Raw genomic sequence first — 18,880 nt, forward strand, 5'->3', positions numbered from 1 at the left:
TATTGAATTCATGTAATGAAAAATTCTTTAATGTTACGTTAGGCCTATTTTATCTGATCTTCAAACAGTTTATAAGTTTATCGATTCTTTCAAAAAGTACTTCCGGTGTAAACAAAGATGGAGTCGAATGTGAACATGGTGAATGAGAAACGACAGAAGCATAAGAAAAAACACAAGAAGCACAAACACAGAAGACACTCAGGTGGTGACAACTCAACAGAAGAAAGAGACAGTTATAAGAGAGACAGTAGACACAAAAAGGACACCTCGGGTATTTTATTTATTAAAGAAACAATATGTTCCTAAGATATTGTTTTGTCATCTACTGATCTATACGATATAGTATTACTAGTAATTTGAAATTAATTGATAAATTCATGCAAATAATGTACAATATGCATATATCCCTGATGATACCGAGTTATTTCAAAGTATGAAACTCAAAATTTTTATTCTCTTTTTTCAATATTTTCTATTCATATTTCAAATTATTTAACAGATTATGAAAGGCAAGATGATGAAAATGCATTTTCATATCATGCCAGTAATTCCAGAGCTCAAGGCTGCAAGGAAGACCTATACAGAGAGTCCAGTGACCACCCAGACTATGACTTTAATTTTCATGAGTACAGATCTTCACTGAACAAGATATTTTTTAGAGAGGACACATTCTTGAAGAGGTTAGTACAATGAATATTTCCAATTTGTTGTTATTTATGTCACATAAAGAGGAAAGTAATTTAATTAAAACTGTTAATAGTTGTTTTTAGAATTATAATAATATCCTAGCTTAGGATCAAGTATAATTCCTAATAATTTCCTTCTTGTTTGCAGAGGAACTAAAGATTATGATGATTTTTGGAACTTTTTAAAAAGATATCAAGATTTCCAGAGGAAGAAAATGGAAGCAGGAAAAGACGCCTGTAATATAAGAGAAGTTTTCTTTTATTGTTGTTGAAAAAAACTTAAATAATTAATCAGACAGGAGCCATTGCTTTAACAAGTTTACTATATGTTATGCATATGTAATGGGATGGGAAAAATAATGATAGATCAGACAAGGATTAGAACCAGATAACTCGGTAGAGCACCGGACATGAGATTCATAAGACCAGGTTTGAATCCTGTTCTGGTCCATCATTATTTCTCTCATCCACTGGAACTGACAGGTTGACTCCTGCCATGTAACTACATACAGAATGTCTATCTTTGGGCGTAAAGATCATTTATGAAGGAGTAATGTGATGGTCAGTCTGGTTTGATCGGTGCCAGATAGTTCAGTTAGTAGAGCACCCGACTAGAGATTCAGGGGGCTCAGGTTCAAATCCGAATCTGGCCCGTCACTATTTCTTCCATTCAGTTAGTTTCATATAATTTAAAAACTTGAAAACATTTGAATGAAAAATGACATTTGTTTGCATTTTAAGTGCCTTTTAAATGAATGTACTCCTATTGAGAATTATTGTTAACTTTTAAGGAATGTGCTCTTATTGAAAAATATTGTTTAAGAAAAAAACTAAATAAAATCCTTGTACATGTACATATGTTTTCATGAATATTGTTGACTTCTAGCAAAACATTTAGAGGAATACGATGAGGGGAAATTAGGGTTGCCATGTCACTATGACAAGCGGTACAGAGTGAATATTGGCATTGTGAGCAAAAATGTGGAAGAATTTCTGAGACGAGGGAAACTGCCAGGTAAAAATATCAAATAGAAATGCAAAGGAAATGAAATCAAAAAAAGGTTTAACTTGAGCAAGTATAAAATTCCAAAATCTTTAATTATTTTTTTCTAGTTATCTACTTCTACCATAATCTTAAGAGGGGGATGTTTTGTATTTAACAGTTATCATCTTGGAAAGTATCATGCATGTATTTTTTATTTGACTGTCGATATAAAACTTAAGATCATTGTACTTCAAAGCAGTTTAACATACATGTATTGCATAAAAAAATTAAACTTCTAACGAAGAAATTTTTCATGTAAAAAAATATATTTACCATATATTTCTGCTAAATTTCTTATACATGTATTTTGTCTTTAATACCGTGGATAATTTAATATCTATTGAAGGTTTTGTCAGTATTATGGATTAAAAATGAGGAAAACATTAATATTAACTTTATTGTAGATTGTGAGGTTGAGAAAGAACTAACCATCGAGAGAGTGAGGCAGTTCAAACATATCTTGTTATACTATCTAGATTTTCTACAGAAGCAAAAGGTAACATCAGGGTACACACATTTGGGTATGTGCAAATGGAAGTACATGTATTGATGCAATATGTATCAGCTCTCTTTTTTTTTCAAATAAAAGTTGAATGTTTGTTAATAGTTTTCAAGATAGAGATAAATTTCACATAGAGGAGATCATCTAATATATACATTGTAGTAGCCTAAATAAAGGCGTGGCTATACAGTCAACTAGTCTTTTTTGTCATCATGATAATTAAGCTGAAGCCATTTTACTGGTTACAGGTAGATGAATGCATCAGGATTGATCATGTTCCTCTTTTTCTTTAGTGCAAGCATTAGTGCCATATTTTTAGGGACTATAGGTCAATACAGTTTTCAGGGCGATCTAGACATTTTTTAGTTATTTATAATGCTGTACAAAAATATTTCTTTGAGCTAATGAGTCTCAGAACAATTTTATTCTAGGGTGTAAATTTTTGATAAAGCTATGCAGTCGTGATGACTACCCGTAATTTTTTTTTATGATTCAATGAAATGGTTTTTATTACAATATGTACTTACATACTTCACAATGTCATACAGTTATGGTTTGATAATTATTTTGACTCTGACAAATTTTGCAGTTTAATAAGCTAAAGAAGATCCGATCAGACCAGGAAAATCTGCCAATTTTTCAGTACAGGCAGATGATTCTGGACAAACTGGAACAAAATCAGATTGTGGTGGTAGCTGGAGACACTGGATGTGGAAAATCCACCCAGGTAGGTGGAAAAGAAGTGGTCAAGAAATTCAATACACTGTGTCAGGTCTTGTCCATTAATATAGCAGAATGTGGAAATATCCGCATAGAGTGGATGATGATGTGAAATATGTCATGTGGCATGTCAACTCCACTTAATTTAAAAGCAGATGGTGGACATATCTACAAATGTGATTTACAAGTAAAGTAATCAAGTAAATGATTACTACAATAACATATTTGTACTTGTTCCTGATTAAACGTGAGGAATAAGTATACAGCCATGTAAAATATGCGAGAAGTACGTCTAGCGGATTTTAAAATCTTGCTTTTATTTTTGGACAGATGTAAACTACTAAATGAAACGATGGTAAAAATTCAGAGTTGGCAATTTAATATTCTTGCGATTTGATGCAAAAATATTGAATCACGGAATTAAGTGCTCAATGCGTAAATTATTAAAGGAATCTACAGCAATCAAGTAAATGATTTTTTCCTTTCTTTCAGGTTCCTCAGTATTTATTAGCAGCTGGGTACACTGGGATAGCTTGCACTCAGCCTAGGCGTATTGCCTGTATCTCATTGTCCAAAAGAGTAGGATATGAGACACTGAACGAATATGGGTCGGAGGTTGCGTTCCAGGTGTGTGCATGTTAATATGCAAACAGAGTTCGAAAATTGAAAGATACAAGAGAAAACTTCTATTATCAACCAGTATAAAAAAAATTTGAGCTTCGAAATTCATTGTAGTTTACTGTTAACTCTGCAATTCAAAATTTTTTTTTTAACAATATATACATTTTAACTCTTGCTGTTTTATTTTTAATTCAGGTTAGGTTTGAAAAAACTAAAACTAGATTCACCAGGATACTGTTTTTAACAGAAGGTATGCTATAAATTACACTTTTAAACTCATATCTGTTCTCAACAACAGCACCTAGTTTGTATGAAATCTAAGTCTTTAAGACATTGTACAGTATGTCAGACTTAAGTACACTGCAAGACATTTCCCAAATATTTTGTTTTCAACAACAACACATACAAATGATATTCCAGTCATTTTATAAGATTGTACATGTATATCAGACTTAGGAGCAATGTGTGTACCGGTATACGTGTATTACTGTATACAGGGTTATTTTCGCCCCGTGTTATTTTCGCCCTTCTTCACTTGCCAACGGATTCGCCTAGTCTTGAATTCGCCCAGACATAGGTTTGTTTAAAGAATGATAATTTTGACCTTGGAATTTGCCCAGTTTTAAATTCGTCCACTGACAACGGGGGCGAAAGGGACGAAAATAAAACAGGGGGGGGGGGGGAATATTTCTCTGTATACAGTATTTGTTTCCAGGCCTGTTACTAAGACAGATGACCTCAGATGCTCTCTTAAACCAGTACAATGTCATCATTATTGACGAGGTCCATGAGCGGCACATCCACACAGACTTCCTCCTCGGTGTGATGAAATGTCTGCTGCAGCATCGGAAAGACCTGAAGCTGGTGTTAATGTCCGCCACCATTAATATCAATCTGTTCAGCAACTACTTTGATGGAGCCCCAGTCGTCAAGGTGAAATTGATTAGTAATAAAGTATTAGGACAAAATTGATTGAAAATTTTGTGTTTTGGGCATCAAAGCATTTAAGAAGTCACTTTAATGTGTTGAATAATGAAAAAGGGAAATAACTCAGTTTTCTTTTTAAAGAAAACTGAGCTATTCCCCTGTACAATACAAATACAATTAAAATAAACTTACATGGAGAATAAGAATTTAAGCAATGTTTAGAAAATATAGTACTGATTACAGGTACATTTTACTTGAAAAACGTAAAACATGATGAATTGCAATGTGGTTCTTCATTTAATAATTAAATTGCATTTCATCTATAAAATGTGTAAATCAAAGGAAAAGAGAGAAAATTTTACTTAAACCCTTTTTGCGATGATTTGGCTCAGGAAATTAAACACATTTTTGTTACCTAATTTTTAAAAAAAGTATTGTAATAGGATTTTTATTTAGATTGTAAGGAAAATCTACCAGTACATGTATTTGTATTGATGATGTACATGTATGAAGTTTATTGTACACTAGCATATCTTATTTACTTGAGTTATTTTCAATGATACCATACTGGTACATGTACATGTATTTCATTCAACTGGATTTAGATTTATTTTATACATTACATTGAGCATAAATGGACCATTTACACATTTACAGATATACATGCACAATATACTTGTTTATTTTTATAAAGGTCCCAGGAAGATTGTATCCGATCCAACTAGAATATGTTCCAAACAGGAAAGATGAATTCCGGTCCAAAAATGACAGACTAGACCCATCTCCTTACCTTCGAATAATGCAAACTATAGATACAAAGGTATAATAGATTTAAATCATTTACAGAATTTCCTCTCTTCACTAAATGTACTTAACAATAAACTTGACCATGTTTCAAAATCTAGTTGTGTGCTTGACATTACGACTCTACAACAAATAAGGGTTTGTGTCGAAGTGCGTGAATATCATAGTACATATATATATCTTTTTTGAATATCAAATTGAATTTTAAAATAATGCAATGTACTGATTGAAACAGTTAGTGAAACTGTACTGAAAACTTTTTACCAGGCTACTCTAAGGATGACACCTTTTTTTCTTTTTAACACTTAATAGTACCCACTTACAGAGAGGGGAGATCTTCTGATTTTCTTGAGTGGAATGTCAGAGATAATGGCGGTTGTAGAGGCAGCCAAAGCGTATGCCCAGCAAACCAAGAGGTGGATCGTACTTCCATTACATGGAACCCTCTCTGTGGATGAACAAGACAAGGTAAATTATAGGGGTGGATCATATTTCTCTTAATAAGACAAGGTTCTCTCTAGGTTCAATCATAATGGCATTATATCATTTGCTATCTCTTTCTGTGGGTTGTAAAGTTTAATTTTCATTAATTAATAAATTGACAATAATAAGATTTAAATGGTCATGAGATAAAAAGAAAAAAAACCTTTTGCTTTTTTTTTTCAGTACCATATTTGTATGAATATATAATGTGTAAGAATTTGCCTTCAAGGTACAGTGATGATGACTAATAAAGGACTTTCTTTCAGGTGTAGCTATTTACTAGGTACACCAATGTACTCTTCTGACTGTATGGTGTTCTTATACAGGTGTTTGATTTTCCACCAGAGGGAGTAAGGAAATGCATCGTGTCTACAAACATTGCAGAGACCTCTGTGACCATTGATGGCGTCCGCTTCATTATCGACTCAGGAAAGGTAGAATTTAAAAAATGTTTATGTTATATATAAATCTATATACTTCTTAGTTTGCAGTAAGTTTTACTTTTGTCTCAGTTATCCGATATGTTACAGTGAAGTGCAAATATTGAGACAGAGTTTTTTTTTAATACAAATGAAAACATGGCTTTCAAAACTGTTAATGACATGGCCAACTTTGCATACCAGTGTTACCCTAGAAGGAGCCAGCCACAAGTTACTGATCAAATCAATCTCAATTAGCATAATTATGCTAATTTTATTTAAGTTTTTTTGTCGTATAGGTCAAGGAGATGACCTTTGACCCCAAGTATAAAATGCAGAGGCTTCAAGAGTTTTGGATCAGTCAGGCTAGTGCTGAACAGAGGAAAGGCAGGGCAGGTATGTGAAGTGAACATTTTTAAAAGCTCCAAGAACTGTTGAACCTGATAAAGTGGCCTGACTTTTTCATTTATATTGAATTTTGTGGTTGAAAAAAAAAATCACCATCTGCATTGTAAATTGAAACATGGTTCATAGTACCTGTGTATGTTTTAAAATGAATGTACATTTTGACTGTGTATATTTTATTATTGGAAACCCATCAGTTCTTCTTCTTGGCCCTCAAAGGAGGAAGAATTATACTTCTTCCTCCTTTGAGGGCCAAGAATAATGATTTTTCTGCAATATTTCAATTTTTTGTAAACATTAATTTGCAGTAAGCATGTTCTTTGCAGCCATGTTTTACTGTAATATATTTTTTTAAGATCATAGGAATAAAACCAACTTAACTATAAGTGTGAAATGGTTATAAAAATGTTTATTGCAACCATGTTTTACTGTAATGTATTTATAAGATCAGGGGAATAAAACCAACATTACTGTAAGAGTGAATTGGTTACAAGAGTGTTTATTCCCTGTAAATTTTACAAGTCTTACTGTACATGGATTGGCTGTTGTAGGTAGAACAGGCCCCGGGGTGTGTTACAGGCTGTACGAGGAGTCAGATTTCCATTCCTTCCAAGAGTATGCCACCCCAGAGATCCAGAGGGTGTCACTCGACTCCCTCATCCTGCAAATGTTATCGATGGGGCTCCCTGATGTCCGCAAGTAGGGATCTGATTTGACATTTTTTTTCTCTCTTTTTTATTAAAACAAAACTTTATAGAATAAGAAGACATTACTATACTGATTTGTAGATTTCCTTTTCTTGAGGAGCCTGAAATAAGCAGTATAGAAAATGCCTTATATTTCCTAAAAGAACAGGTAACATAGGTTATAGTAATGGTTTGCATGGAACATTGAAACCGAGCTATCAATAAGTCCTAAATTCCAAACTTTGTGATTTTACAGAATGCAGTAACTGAAGATGAGAAGTTGACACCGATTGGTCAGATGCTGTCACGCCTACCTGTTGAAGTCATCACCGGAAAGATGCTTATCATGGGCTCAATATTTCATGTATGAGTTCTTAATTGGAGCTTGCATTACTCTATAACATCACATTTTTTAAAAAAAACTTTAATTTCCTTTATTTCCTTTAAAAAAAAAAAAAGGAGGCGGGCTTTTATATTCATGTTATATGTTTTGATAGAAATGAAAGAACAAGCTTCAAATATCCACATCATATTATGTGTTTGCTGACACAAAGAGTGGATATCACTAATGTAATAAAAGAAAAATTATTAAAAAAAAATTGTGTGTCACAAAATTTGCGAAAAAATTGGGGAAATCTGAAACATTTTTAATTTGCGCCTGTCATTTTTTGCGATTTATAAAGTTCCTTATAGAAAATGATACAAGATCTAATTTTTGTGTATTCAATAATTAGCAATCTAAAAGAGGTTGTGAAGAAAGCAAAAATTAGATCACCGCAAAAATTACGGGATATACAGTATAATATAAAAATATAAATGCATTTCAGTTGAAATGAGGTTAAAATCTTTTGAATATTAAAGGTTATCTAATAAAAAAGAAAGGGGGATTGATGAAAAAGGATTTTTAAACATGTGATTAGGAAATCTCTCCAAAGTTTGGGAACTCACAATTCATCGTATAAAAAGCATATAGTACCATCACTAATAAAAATGGATCTTTTAATACATACAGATTTTACATGTTTACTTTCATTAACTTCCCAAACATAATTGGTGAATACTTATTTGCATGGAAGATTGTCACTCTAAGGATTAAAAAATTTAATTGATAAGATTACCATATTTATTTGATAATAAAAAGAATTTTAAAATGCTGTACGTTCACCCAGATGATAGACCCTGTGTTGTCTATAGCAGCTGCACTGAGTGTACAGTCTCCATTTACCAGCAAAGCTCATTCAAACTACGATGCAATGGTATGTGTTTTAAGAAAACGTTTTTCTGTAGAATATTTCATTTTGTAAAGAATGATTGTCACGTCATTACACAAAAAAAATGAAAAATGATTTAATTCTATTCAAAGAAAATAAATTCACATTTTACATCGATATACGGTACATTTCACAAGCATCATGTTAAATTTTTTATATTTGTTTATAATAATGTTATGACACATGTCAGACATATGGTGAATTTGAAAATGATTTACAAGAATGCTACTAGTGTGTTAATATCGATAATATTATCTCCATTCATCGTTTATGAGGTATGAGTTGTCTCCCTTTATTTATTTAATTGATGTTTCTGAAACTGCTGACTGTAGAATACTAGGAAACCTTTGGAATCAGACCATGGGGACCCATTTACATTGCTAAATGCCTTTGATGAATGGATACAGGTCAGTACACACACACACACACACACACACACACACTCTCTCTCTCTCTCTCTCTCTCTCTCTCTCTCTCTCTCTCTCTCTCTCGGGGATTATATGGACTTTTATCTAACTGATTTCTTTGATTTTGTTGGCAGGTAAAAAGCAAAGGTCAGGACACAAAGAAATGGTGTAGAAGACGAGGTTTAGAGGAGCAGAGATTCTATGAAATGATTAAGTTAAAGGAACAGTTTAAGACCCTTTTGATGGTATTAAAACTATTAATGATATTTTTTTTTGGCATTCCAATTCATTATTATTTAGAATACCACTTTTCTTATTACTGCATTAAGTTAAGGTTTACAACTACACATGTTAACTAAGATTTTTATTGTGACGTAACACCAGCTATCCTTTATATCAGATATGATATAAAGATTTTAAATACATGTATAATGTAACAAGCATTCTGAGAGTATTGCATAAGCAATACACGTCCCCTACCGGTTTGTGGAAATTGTTATGCAGAATATCGAACCCGAACATTAAAAAATTGGAATATAAAAAATTAATTTTTTCGAAAATATGTCAACCAGACGATACAAAAGTGTAAACTTGATCTGTGGTTTGACAATTTGAAGCTGTTCAGCAAAATTCATATTATTCCTCAAACGCATAAAGAAAAAATTGTGGAAAATTGAAGTGGGACAGACAGACGGACGGACAGACAGACGGACGGACGCATGGACGGACTGACGGACGCAGAGGAAAGCTATAGTCCCTACCGGTTTTCACCGGAGGGGACTAATAATTGACCTTGAGTTATTTTAAATTACACAGAGTTTTGTAGTTTTTCATGAAAGAGAAACAGGACACACACGCTTTTTATCAATTTTTCACAAAAATGAAGTCCTTAATATTTTGCAGATACTAATGATAAGTTTTTCATGAAATCATTGGATTTGAATAGGTTTAACGAGAAAGACCTCAGTATAGGGTAGTGAACAAAATTATATGTCATGTTGGTGCAATTTTTTAAAATAATGCAAGCCGAAAACCTTGCTTAATTTACAATGTACCAAAATCATCTTTTGGAAGGTTGGTACAAACCTTACAGATAAAGAACTATATATGATATTAGTCAAATTTGGCCCCCATAATTCGCTATTTTTAAAATGATTCAGGTACATTAATTTGTTGTGTTATCTAATAGAAGAGTTGGCATGAAATATGTTTTTCACCTATTACGGTAATTTGAATTTTATGCACTCACTGGCAGTATATGATGTCAGAAGTGATGCTATTTTTATAATTCAATCAAAATCAATCAAAATTTGACACTTTTCTTACCTTTTTTCGAATGGGAAATATAGAGCTACTCTTTGAACAAGAACGAACTTTTTGTCACTTATAAGTATTGGAAAAATACATATTTGGTGAAAATATTTTGTTTGTTCAAGCAGTCGCTTAGTGTTTCCTTAAAGAAAAACTGTTTCAAAACAAGCCGTTTTATGCTAAAAATGAGAAAAAGGCGGGAAAAGGTCAACTTTGTGATGTCATATTTTTAAATTGTGTGCACTAAAATCAAAATAAAAATTATGAAAAAACTTCAAATGTATTTTTGTACAAATAAAACAAAGAATTACAGTAAAATGTTAATGTTCATTTTAGGGGGCCTTTTTAGGCTCAAACCATATATAGTCCTTTCTATACTGTAAATTCCTAATTAAAAGCCAGGAATTAATATCAGCATGAAATTGCGAGAAGCATCTTTTGTGGATTTTAAAATCTCGCCATTATTTTGAATTTTTAGATTTTGAAACTATAAGAAACAAGGAGAAAAGTTCAACATTTGTGATTTTATATTATTGCGATTTGATACAAACCAGCGGGATCGCGGAATTAAGTACTCCCGTAATATAAGGAATTTACAGTAGTAATGAAATCAATGATATACATGTATAATGTACCGGTACTGTTATTGCTTAATTAATTTTCTTAATTACTTAGGATCATAACTTGCTGCTAAAAGAGGATCCCAGAGAAAGTTTCACAACGAGTGATGAAAGACGACGTAAGCATGGTGATAGGAAACGACTCGGGGAACTGAAGAAAGAGAAAAACCGAGAATCCAAAAGAAGGAAGGTCTTAAAATTAGAAGATGATGTAAGTTTTATCAAAGTTTTCTAGAGCATTTGGCTTTCATTTCAGCCCAGACATTATTTATCATTGTTTAGGAACATGCCATTGTTTATATCCTATAGAAAGTCAAAGTACTAATATTTGTATCAAGTTATAGCATTCTCTACATTTATGGTAGGTTTTACAACATGCTCTTTGATTATGTACAAAAACTTTGTAGAGTGAACAAAGATTTTAGCACATTTTGTCATACAATTATCATGTGTAACATTTTTATGGCTTAAGAGTTTCTGAAAGCAGAAATCATCAGGTAGAAAAAGGAATTTTATGTTTTTTGTTAATTTCGTCCATGGAACTCTAGTTTTCCGCGTTTTATTTTCTATTTAAAGAAAAAGTAATTGAGGCTCACTTCTGTAGATTCATTATTTTATGCGAGTACTTAATTTCGCAATTCAACAGTGTTCCATCAAAGGGTGAGAACATAAGATTGCAAATGCTGAAATTTTATCATATTTTCATGTGGTTTACATATGTCGGAAAATTAAAAGCGATGTGTTGAAATATGCTAGACGGGCCTGTCACGATTTTACGCGGATAATAATTCCTTGCATTTAATAAGGAATTTACAGTATTCTTAAATCTTTTGAATCATTTCCAGTTTCCCTTTTCATAGTATTATCGCTGTCATAAGTGATATTGTTAATCGTTTCAAATGCCTTATATTCTAGGACTTTGTCATCAGTGATGATGAGAAGGAAGAAGATCAAGGGGACGATATCAAGGATCTGGAATTCCGCCTCTCTCATAATCTTTCAAAACTACAGGTTGATAAAAATTTCATCCCATCAACGAGTTTTGTCAGCATAATATAAAAATTCAGAAATCATCAATAGTCAATGTTAGGATGGTTCATTTTGGTGGCTATGGTTCATGCATATTTTGATAAGTTAAGGTGGTATGGGACACCTCCCTGTTGTGAAGTACTATTTATCAAAAGAAACAATAAAATCAAGTGTAAATTCATAAGTGGTTTCTCTCCCGATGTTGTCACCTAACAGTGTAGCACAGTGGGTTAGAGGTTTCTCAACGAGTCTGTAAGACATGAGTTTGAATCCCGCTGGGGTTTCAAAATTTTTGCCTGTCCAAAAATGTGTTTAAAACATATTTTGTTGGCTAAATATTGTGAAATTTGAAAATTATAAACTGAGGAAAGTGTTTTAATTATAATGTACTTTAATCCACATTAATCTCCACATTTGCCCCATACCACCTGATAATTTATGTAGTTAATTTCGATTTCTAACCATCAATGTTCTTTGCAATCAGTAGAAAAAAGTGTATTTTTTGTCCTTTCTTTCAGGAAAGTTCCATTAAGAACAGAAGTTTTACACTGGGAGAGATTAACTTGCTGAAAATTATTTTGTGTAGTGGACTGTATCCACAGGTGGCCTTGGCTGATGAGAATAACTCGGGCAGATCAGACGCGGAGCAGGCTTTTCACACAAAGGTCAGAGGCTGTGGAGGTCAAGGCCATATTAACTATACATACTTTACTAGCTAAACTTTAAATCATGATATACAGTCAAACTTCGTTATCTCGAACTGGATCGGACTGTTTAAAAACTTCGAGATATCTGAGTATTAGAGATATTGAGGGAAAAATACTTAAAGCAATATGAGCTGCAATTTTTATGTTGAAATTTTTTTTTTGAAGAAAATGTTATTTTCTACTAATATGACAAAAAATATCATGGTTTTAAAATTTCTGTTAGCTCTGTATTTGTGGGAAAGGCCATTAAGAAGCCTTAATTGGAGCAAAATTGAATTATTGTCATCCTGTACAAAAATTGATCTGCTAATTATTCCTTATAAGTGAAATCTTTCTCCTGACAAAAATTAATGATTTTTTCAAATCTTATTTATCATAAGAGTTTAAGTTACAGGCAGACTTATCATACTAGCATGTTTTTGCAGCAAAATAAAATTCTAAAAAATACAGCCCATATTGCTTTAATAAAATAAGTACCAGGTAGTGAAGACTTACAAATCACTTTCCCATAAGGCCATTAAGAAGCCTTAATTGGAGCAAAATTGAATTATTGTCATCCTGTACAAAAATTGATCTGCTATTTATTCCTTATAAGTGAAATCTTCTCCTGACAAAAATTAATGATTTTTTCAAATCTTATTTATTATAAGAGTTTAAGTTACAGGCAGACTTATCATACTTGCAGGTTTTTGCAGAAAAATAAAATTCTAAAAAATACAGCCCATATTGCTTTAATAAAATAAGTACCAGGTAGTGAAGACTTACAAATCACTTTCCCATAAGGCCATTAAGAAGCCTTAATTGGAGCAAAATTGAATTATTGTCATCCTGTACAAAAATTGATCTGCTATTTATTCCTTATAAGTGAAATCTTCTCCTGACAAAAATTAATGATTTTTTCAAATCTTATTTATCATAAGAGTTTAAGTTTTAGGCAGACTTATCATAATTGCAGGTTTTTGCAGAAAAATAAAATTCTAAAAAATACAGCCCATATTGCTTTAATAAAATAAGTACCAGGTAGTGAAGACTTACAAATCACTTTCCCATAAGGCCATTAAGAAGCCTTAATTGGAGCAAAATTGAATTATTGTCATCCTGTACAAAAATTGATCTGCTATTTATTCCTTATAAGTGAAATCTTCTCCTGACAAAAATTAATGATTTTTTCAAATCTTATTTATCATAAGAGTTTAAGTTATAGGCAGACTTATCATACTTGCAGGTTTTTGCAGAAAAATAAAATTCTAAAAAATACAGCCCATATTGCTTTAATAAAATAAGTACCAGGTAGTGAAGACTTACAAATCACTTTCCCATATTCATTGTATTGGAGATATCAGTGTTTGAGATATCAAAGTTTTACTGTACTTGTACATACATGTACATCTCATTTTATATCCCTAAAAAGTTAACAGAATATGGAACTTCTTCCTTCTGTCTCTCACAATTAGAATTATCAGCAATACAAATTCATTAGGAATTTTTTTTAGTAAAACTTTAATGAGAATATAATGTTAACATACATGTACATGTATATACAACATAATCTTATAAGAGTCGCTTTGTTTTGAGAACAAAAAAATCATATTGTTCATTTAAGGAATAAGGAATCATTTCTTTGATATTATGAGGTGATCAAATATTGTTGGATGTGATCAAATCCAATACAGCTTAAGCTGCTAATTTATGATCGATTTGATCACGTCTGATTGTATTTGATCACTTTATAATATCAAATATCAAATAATGATTCTGTATTACTTATATTTTATACAATTTTCACCAATTGTTCAATTGAATATTAAACTATTGACATTTTCATATTTTTTTCCTTACATATTGTATATTATGCAAAACCTGCTTTTGCCCCACAATACATCATATTTTGTGTCATTATTGAAGGATATGTTACTTATATGTTACAAATTTGATTTGTAGTGTTATCACAGACAAATACATGTACACTGGAAAATGTAAATATATGTTATTTTCAGACAAAACCTTTCCTACTGCTTCACCCTACATGTGTGTTTGCCCTCCGCCCTGAACTGCTGAGGTCCACAGAAATGAAAGAGGACGAGACCTGTCCCTCCGACCTGCGTGGGAAACTCAGCAACAATCACCAGCTGTTGGCTTATGTGTAGGTGGTTACAGCAGTTATGTAATAATTGAATGTATGTAATCATCAGATACAGTTTGATAAAAGTAAAAAATGAAATAATTTGGAATGAAGAAGTATCATGATACATGTAATATAGAGGTCATTTTTTCGTAATGTACTGGTATACAGTTATTGATCAATCCAAAACGTTAATGTCAAAGTGTGGAAATATATTTTTTTGTCCTTTGTAACAGAAATACTGTAAATTCCTTATATTACGCGAGTACTTAATTCCGCAATCCCGCTGGTTTGTATCAAATCACGAGAATATAAAATCGCGAACGCGGATCTTTTATCCTAATTTCTCATAGTTCTCAACTCTCAAAAAATGATGGCGAGATTTTAAAATTCGCAAAGGGTGCTCCTCGCGATTTTACGCGGATATTAATTCTTCGCGTTTAATTAGGAATCTACAGTGCTTGGCAGGCATTGGTAGTTTAAGAAGTTGAGAAGTGATTGACACATTTGAACGTTATAGCCAGTAGTCTTCTCAAACTTCCATAATGATTGCGTTTAGGGGGATAAACTTAACTGGAATATGAAGTTTGTTTGTAGTCCCTATGAGTTAAAGGACTAGTTCTCACTTGATTTAATCACAAACCATTCAACTCGATATTGATGATATGTTCAGTGTAGTCCAGTTCAGTAAACTCATTATATTAACTTTAAGGAATTTTGGATTGAAATTTGAATTGAATTATTCCCCTTTGTAACTCTTTCAAAATTTTTTTTAAAATACATGTATATACATGTACATGTCTGTAGCATTATAATGGTTACTGTCCCAGAATTTTGAATTTTTTGGCCTACGATACTAATGAATGGTAGTTTTAACAAAATTTTGCAAATATTTAAAAAAAAAGAGATAGAGAGAGAGAGAGAATATTGTTTGATAATCTACATTAGAATTATATGTTGTACATGTATTTGTCTTGAGACAGGTCTCTCCTGGAAACCAACAAGCCCTACCTCATCAACACAATGAGAGTTCCCGCTCTACAGACTGTCACTATGTTCTCCAACAGCATTGACACAGATGCCGCCTGCATGAGGTGAGTCAACGATTGCAAAATTTTCTCAACTTACATGTCTTAATTCTTGTGTGAATCTAGAGAGGTGCTCCCAATGAAAAGTTTATATTTCTCAAATTTGCATTACCAAAAGTATGCTATATGGACAAATGGAATGGAATATAATATACGTAGTACTACATAGTAAATGGCTTTAATAATAATTTTGCTATTAACAAATTACTAGCTGTGTATACATGTATAATGGATAAAGTTTATCCAACATAGTGATCTTTTACTATACAGACTTGTGTGTGATGGATGGCTGGAGATCCGATTTGTGGATGAGGAGACAGCATCCAGCACTTTATCCAGTTTAATCCAGCTCAGGGCAACATGGCAGAACTTACTGAAACTGAGACTTAAAGGTACTGCATGCTTCAGAATCAGAGTACCATATATAAAGTTATCGACTCAAAGACAATTATACAATGGAAAACATATTCATCATTTCATATTACCAGGTATATTGAGATTAATACTTTAAAAGTACTCACATGGATTATCCATTTAAAATGATGAGTTGTTTGTTAGAAATATTTCCGTCTACACTCATTATATCACCATAAACGTACGCTCTGTATTACTTGAATTCATGTACTGGTACTCATACATGTGCTTTGTGAAGCTGTTAGCTTTATTTTCTGGCATCCCACTCAACACAATTTCATAACAACCGGTTTAACTATTCTGATTTAATATCATTAAATATTTTTGAAACATACCAGTAAATATTTTCAATGATGTACTGTAATTTTCTAAGGCTTCAAATTCATTTTATTATACATGTGCAAATGTTTAACATCTTTTCATGCAGACACTCTAAAGAGTCTGGACGAGGACAAAAGGGTCAATCCCAGAGCTCGACAGCTGGAGAAAATTCTGGCTAAAAAGCTCTCTGAATACTTATCCTGTGAAGTTTGCTACGCAATACGTCGTGTAATGGCCGCTGAGCAGAATCGTCTCTATAGAGGACCAGACAGGGGTAAGTTATTATCATTGAATCATTCCAGGAAAGCTCCATGTATCATTTTTATTTTTCATGCCCTGTTGAATCTGGGCTGAGTAATTGATAAGGCAAACAAGTACATGTATCAGCTAGTACTCAAACAACTATAATCTATGAGAAAGATACATGTATGCATTATCTTATATTACGGTATCATGTACTATATGCGTACCTCTCTTATACTTTAGTTTTCAGTATTCCGTCTTAATCACTACAATTTATGATTCTGAAGTACACCTAAATTCTTTCAGGATCTGTAAACATATTAATAATAAGAAATAATTTTGTTTTCGGTACCAATGTTACAACTTGAATTGAACTTCATATCTATGATTATAACTTTCTGTAAATTTAATTCAAATTATTAATGTTTCTGTAACTGTAAGAAATTTCATGGAATGAAACTAAATATGAAGAAATATTTTTTAATTGTAGAAGCTGGAGGAAAGAATAGAATCCTGAATGATGTACTGAAGTCCGGCTCCGAGGGAAAGGTTCACCCAGTGAAAGGCGGAATTCAGATTAACCACTATCTCACCTATAATTGGTACAGCGTTCTATATTTTATTTAAATTCACGGTCAATATTAACCATCCATTACTAGTATCAATAACAGTTAAACCACATGCTGTTAAAGTCGAATCTACCGGTATACACTTTTCATAGGTTATAGCGCTTGGTCTCAATCTAAACCCCATGTTATTTATGCCCAATAATATTCGTAATAGAATATAGCAGATATTTACCTGGTAATTTAGTTTTGAATTTGACTTTAAACTTTTAAGTACATGCTTGAACTCTTTTTAAATGGAATGAGAATGATTATATGTCATGGTTCAATAAGATAATCTTTCGTTCTATTTAATTAAAGAAGAACAAACTCGATTAATTTAATACATTAAACTGTTGATTGCTCATGACAAACTGAATCACAGTGCAGTATCTGATAGGTTAAAATGGACCTGATAAATTGTATACATGTGGACCCATAAGGCTTGCAACACTTCTTATTATTTTGAAGTTTACTTTGCTTTTAAATTTATTTAGTACAAAGTTATTTACAATTATGTTTTTGTAAATACCAAAAAAAAAAATGACCTGTGATTTTCTTTTTCCTTCTTCGGTTGTGTGCAGTTTACTTGACGAGTCTGAAGCCAGCATCTGGGGGGAGTACACTAGCAGCATGCAGAAACACTGGGTCTGTCCGCGGTGTGAGGCCAATCTCATCGTGTCCATCCAAGAGAGACTCGAGCACGAGAGCGAGTGTCAGAGCAAAAATTTCGAGCCAACTCAGCAGGAGGAGGCTCAGGAGATGGAAGAGGTCAAACAGGCTCAGATGAACCCGCTCAGGAAACATTACTTCTGTGATAAATGTGACCAAGGCTTCCGATTCACAACAACGGAAATATTAAAACACAAGAAATCTCATGTAACTTGACATGTTTAAATAAATATTTTTTTTTAAAAGAACTTACTACTCAGGCTCTTTAATCAATATTATTAAGAGAAGTAATAATTTTAATAAATTTTAGATATGACATCAGGCAATTACCGTACAAAGTATATCAATTCAACGCACCTAACGTTACATGTACAGTACATGTATTTAAGAAGAAAAATTCAGATCACATACCTAATTCTGTTTTAAATTACCTGTTTGTACATGTACATTTAAATCATTTTAGAATACCATAATATTGCAGAAAAAGAAACAACTTTCAGGAGGAACTTTCTTAAATGTTCCATACTAAAGGTTTATCCTTTATAAAATCGATACATGTACTGGTATTAAAAGTATTAAAGAAGAGACAATATGTCTGGTAAGCTAAAGACTCAGAAAGTTCTGATTGCACATTTCTTGACATGGTTATAGTATAATTACACCTTGACAAGACAATGGCTTTTGAGATGATTAACACGAATGCAAGTTTTAAACACTGTCGCCTTTGTCTTTGATTGAGGGATTGCATTTCCTTCGATTAAGTTTCCCATTT

The 18,880-nt window shown here is 32.3% G+C and overlaps 1 protein-coding gene across 2 annotated transcripts; it reads left to right on the plus strand.

The window, feature by feature from the left end:
* The first annotated feature begins 86 nt into the window (after positions 1-86).
* Positions 87-18,407, plus strand: LOC128177104 (probable ATP-dependent RNA helicase DHX34). Of its 2 annotated transcripts, none has more exons than XM_052843655.1 (28): positions 87-271; positions 500-680; positions 835-923; positions 1,573-1,701; positions 2,136-2,227; positions 2,823-2,960; positions 3,446-3,580; positions 3,770-3,824; positions 4,290-4,507; positions 5,196-5,321; positions 5,618-5,773; positions 6,115-6,222; positions 6,507-6,603; positions 7,164-7,311; positions 7,401-7,467; positions 7,555-7,662; positions 8,468-8,554; positions 8,902-8,976; positions 9,111-9,221; positions 10,963-11,118; positions 11,823-11,918; positions 12,455-12,601; positions 14,641-14,786; positions 15,749-15,859; positions 16,124-16,245; positions 16,695-16,862; positions 17,322-17,433; positions 18,021-18,407. In XM_052843655.1, the coding sequence occupies exons 1-28, from the start codon at positions 118-120 to the stop codon at positions 18,322-18,324; spliced, it is 3,636 nt and encodes a 1,211-aa protein (XP_052699615.1). In that variant the 5' UTR covers positions 87-117; the 3' UTR covers positions 18,325-18,407. The 2 variants fall into 2 exon arrangements, with proteins under 2 accessions (XP_052699615.1, XP_052699616.1); XM_052843656.1 differs by having other exon boundaries at positions 188-271; positions 546-680; positions 18,021-18,399.
* Positions 18,408-18,880: the final 473 nt, after the last annotated feature.

The sequence above is a fragment of the Crassostrea angulata genome, chromosome 3 (assembly GCF_025612915.1).
Source record: "Crassostrea angulata isolate pt1a10 chromosome 3, ASM2561291v2, whole genome shotgun sequence".
In the NCBI taxonomy this organism is placed as follows: domain Eukaryota; kingdom Metazoa; phylum Mollusca; class Bivalvia; order Ostreida; family Ostreidae; genus Magallana; species Magallana angulata.